The sequence below is a fragment of the Aplysia californica genome, unplaced genomic scaffold (assembly GCF_000002075.1).
Source record: "Aplysia californica isolate F4 #8 unplaced genomic scaffold, AplCal3.0 scaffold00387, whole genome shotgun sequence".
Classification (NCBI taxonomy): Eukaryota; Metazoa; Mollusca; class Gastropoda; order Aplysiida; family Aplysiidae; genus Aplysia; species Aplysia californica.
Genome location: NW_004797657.1, coordinates 137,413 through 140,385, shown reverse-complemented (window position 1 = coordinate 140,385; position 2,973 = coordinate 137,413). Strand labels below are relative to the sequence as shown.

Below are 2,973 nucleotides of genomic sequence, written 5' to 3'. Positions count from 1 at the left end.
TTTCTCTCTCAGGCTCATACACATACTCAAAAGCACACATACACATAAACGTCCCCACCATACACATAAACACACACATACACTTAGCCCATCACACAAACAAACACACGCACACACACACACACACACACACACACACACACACACACACACTCACTTACACACACGTTGTCAAACAACCTTTAACCCGTCGCTTTCCTCCCACCAGGCTTGTGAAACTCCAGAACCAGGTCACTGTGGAACTGGACAAGTTTATGTCCGTCATCCGTGCCTCGTTACGTCAGTTCCGCCAACACCTGGACGAGACGCTCCAGATGCTTCGAGAATCCAACGCCAGGTTCATCAAGTCCTTCAAGTGAGTGTTCTCTGTACAGTTAGCACTTACTTTACTTTTACTTTTACCCGCCGCTTATACCCTTTTGTGTGACACGGGAAGAAAGAGACGTCTCTCTTCCACCAGCCGGAGAGCTTGGGTCAGCAGGAGGATGCCATGAGTTGTTAATATTTCCCTGACTCCCATCTATCCAGGTCTTTTTCGGTCGCCCTCTAGCCTTGTTGCCCTTGAATTTTTTTTATGTAGGCACGTTGTGCTGGATGATATGTTGCTAATCGCATGAGATGTCCGAACCATTTGATTCTTTGGTGTTGGATGTGATGCCTGACATCATTAAATTGTGCCCACCATTTCTCTGTCTACCGACTTTCTAATTCTGGTCTTGTTTGCTGCTTTTCTAAGACATCGCATTTCACATGTTGCAATTCTTTACAGTTAGTAGAGTCCACTTAAACCGAACAGAGTTAATCTGAAAACAGAGGTAAGTAAACCGAGAGGAAAGAAAAACTCTGCTACGACTTAAAACTTCTTCACTGTTGTGTACAAGTATAATTTCACTTGTAATTTTTTTAGGGGGGGGGGGGGGGGTTCTTTCTTAATTTAGAAAAAAAAAGTTAGTGAGAGTTTTAGGACACTTGCAACATAAATGGAACATATAAGTGCCGAAGATTAGAAATGTTGCTAGAGCGTAACATCCCACAAAGAAGAGAATGAGGGGAGATTAGGACAATAAATGTGTGGTATGAAAGAAGGAGCATACCGCAAACCACAGGAAGAGTACCCGCTAATCACACACTTTGTTGTTTTCGATTTGTTTGTTTGTTTGTTCGTTCCGTTTTTTTCTTTCTTTCTCAAACACTATTCATCTGTCAGTTTATTTGTTTATTTATCTATTTACCCATTTACCCATTTACCTATTTGCGTGTTTATTAATTAATTAATTAATTAATTAATTAATTAATTAATATATATATATATATATTTAAAAAATTTATTCATTCATTCATTCTGTATCGTTTATTTATTTCAACCTAGACTGTTCTCCGAGGGAGGCAACTTCTGCCCTGAAGAGATCGAAGAGTACAGGAAGAAGCTGGAGAAGATGTCGACCATGATAGACACGTCAGAGGGGTCCATCATGTCAGACCTGGAGGGGATGGAGTCCAAGAGGCTTGACAATGCCACCAAGATAGCCGTCGAGTTTGAGGACAGGTACTTATGATGATAGACGTCTCTCTCTCTCTCTCTCTCTCTCTCTCTCTCTCTCTCTCTCTCTCTCTCTCTCTCTCTGTATGTGTGTGTGTATATGTGTGTGCGGGCGTCTCTGTGTGTGTGGTGTGTGTATGTGTATGTATGTGTGTGTGTGAGGGTGTATGTGTGTGTGTGTGTGTGTGTGTGTGTGTGTGTGTGTATGTGTGTGCGGACACTTTACAATCTGTATCATTACCCTAGCAGACCCTAGAACTCTCGGAAATATTCTGGATTTCCCTGGAAGCAAACAGGGAAAGCAGCTGATTAAGCGCTTTAACACTGACAAACTGACAAGATTTTTTGCCTATGTTTTATATAGAAAAAACCCCAAAAAACAAATGATCAACCCCCGGGGCAATGCCACTGACTGTAGTGTCTTTAGGTCATTCCCAAAGGGGGGACATTTCTCGTTCAAGCACAGTTGACTTGTAAATGGGCTGATTCATGTCACGCTCATGACTGTGCCTGATCTACAACAGTGAACTGCTGCTTTTTCTTTCTTAATCCTTACTGTTGTCATTTCCCTCTACTTCTTTTGTATGTTTGTCACACTCTTGTGACCTGCTATTTCCGGGGTGCCTTGATAGTCGAAGCAGACCTTGTGCTGTTGAAGCAAGAGAGGTGAGCAGTCTAAGTCTGATTCCCTGTAAAGATTTCTCTGTTGGCACCCACCCCTTGGCGCTCATATGACCTTCAGTTGCGAGCGCCGTAAAACCTTCTACTATAATAAAAAAATAAACAAATGATCAAACTCACATGAGACTCCATATCATCGGCCTTCAGGTTCAAAGGTCACATGAGTGACCTGGTCTTTATGGAGCGCGTGGCTCGCTGGCTGACCAACACCCAGGTGAAGATCAAGGCCGAGGTGGCCAGCAGTAACACCCAGGCCCAGCGACTGGTCAGTCTGCTTGACCAGCTGGAGCGCCGCATCGACGCCTGTGACAAACCCAATCTGGACAAGGAGGTGAGGACAATTTCTTTCGTTGCTGTTCTTATTTATAAATGAATAAAAATCCATAAAGAATGATTTATTGATCACTCTGGGGAAATTTGGATTAAAAAGAAGGCAAACATTCACACGTAAATAGACAATAAGAAATATATACATACACGCATACATACATAAATACATACATAAATACACAATCCTACTCCAATATGGAACAATTTCACTAACATGCCATTGCTGGTCGCCACTGTGCAGCGCCCTTTGTTTGTTTGTTTGTTTTGTTTTTGTTTTTTATTTACAATGGCTATCGTGTCTTGCCCAAGGAACACCCCAGTGACCACCCATGCAAACCCTGCGTCATCGACACTTGCTTGAGATTACTTTTGGGTCTGAACTCATTACTTATTCACTTAGCCACTGGGCACCCCCCCCCCCC

General features: G+C 42.8%; 1 protein-coding gene across 1 annotated transcript in view; it reads left to right on the top strand.

Annotated features, from left to right (window-relative positions):
- Nucleotides 1–2,973, top strand: part of LOC101855885 (coiled-coil domain-containing protein 180) — a gene marked incomplete at its 3' end in the record, with an annotated part of 118,090 nt that overhangs the window by 97,225 nt on the left and 17,892 nt on the right. Inside the window, 3 exon segments of the mRNA XM_013085566.2 lie at nt 209–355; nt 1,370–1,546; nt 2,369–2,552. Of these exon segments, the coding sequence (XP_012941020.2) occupies nt 209–355; nt 1,370–1,546; nt 2,369–2,552 (508 nt within the window).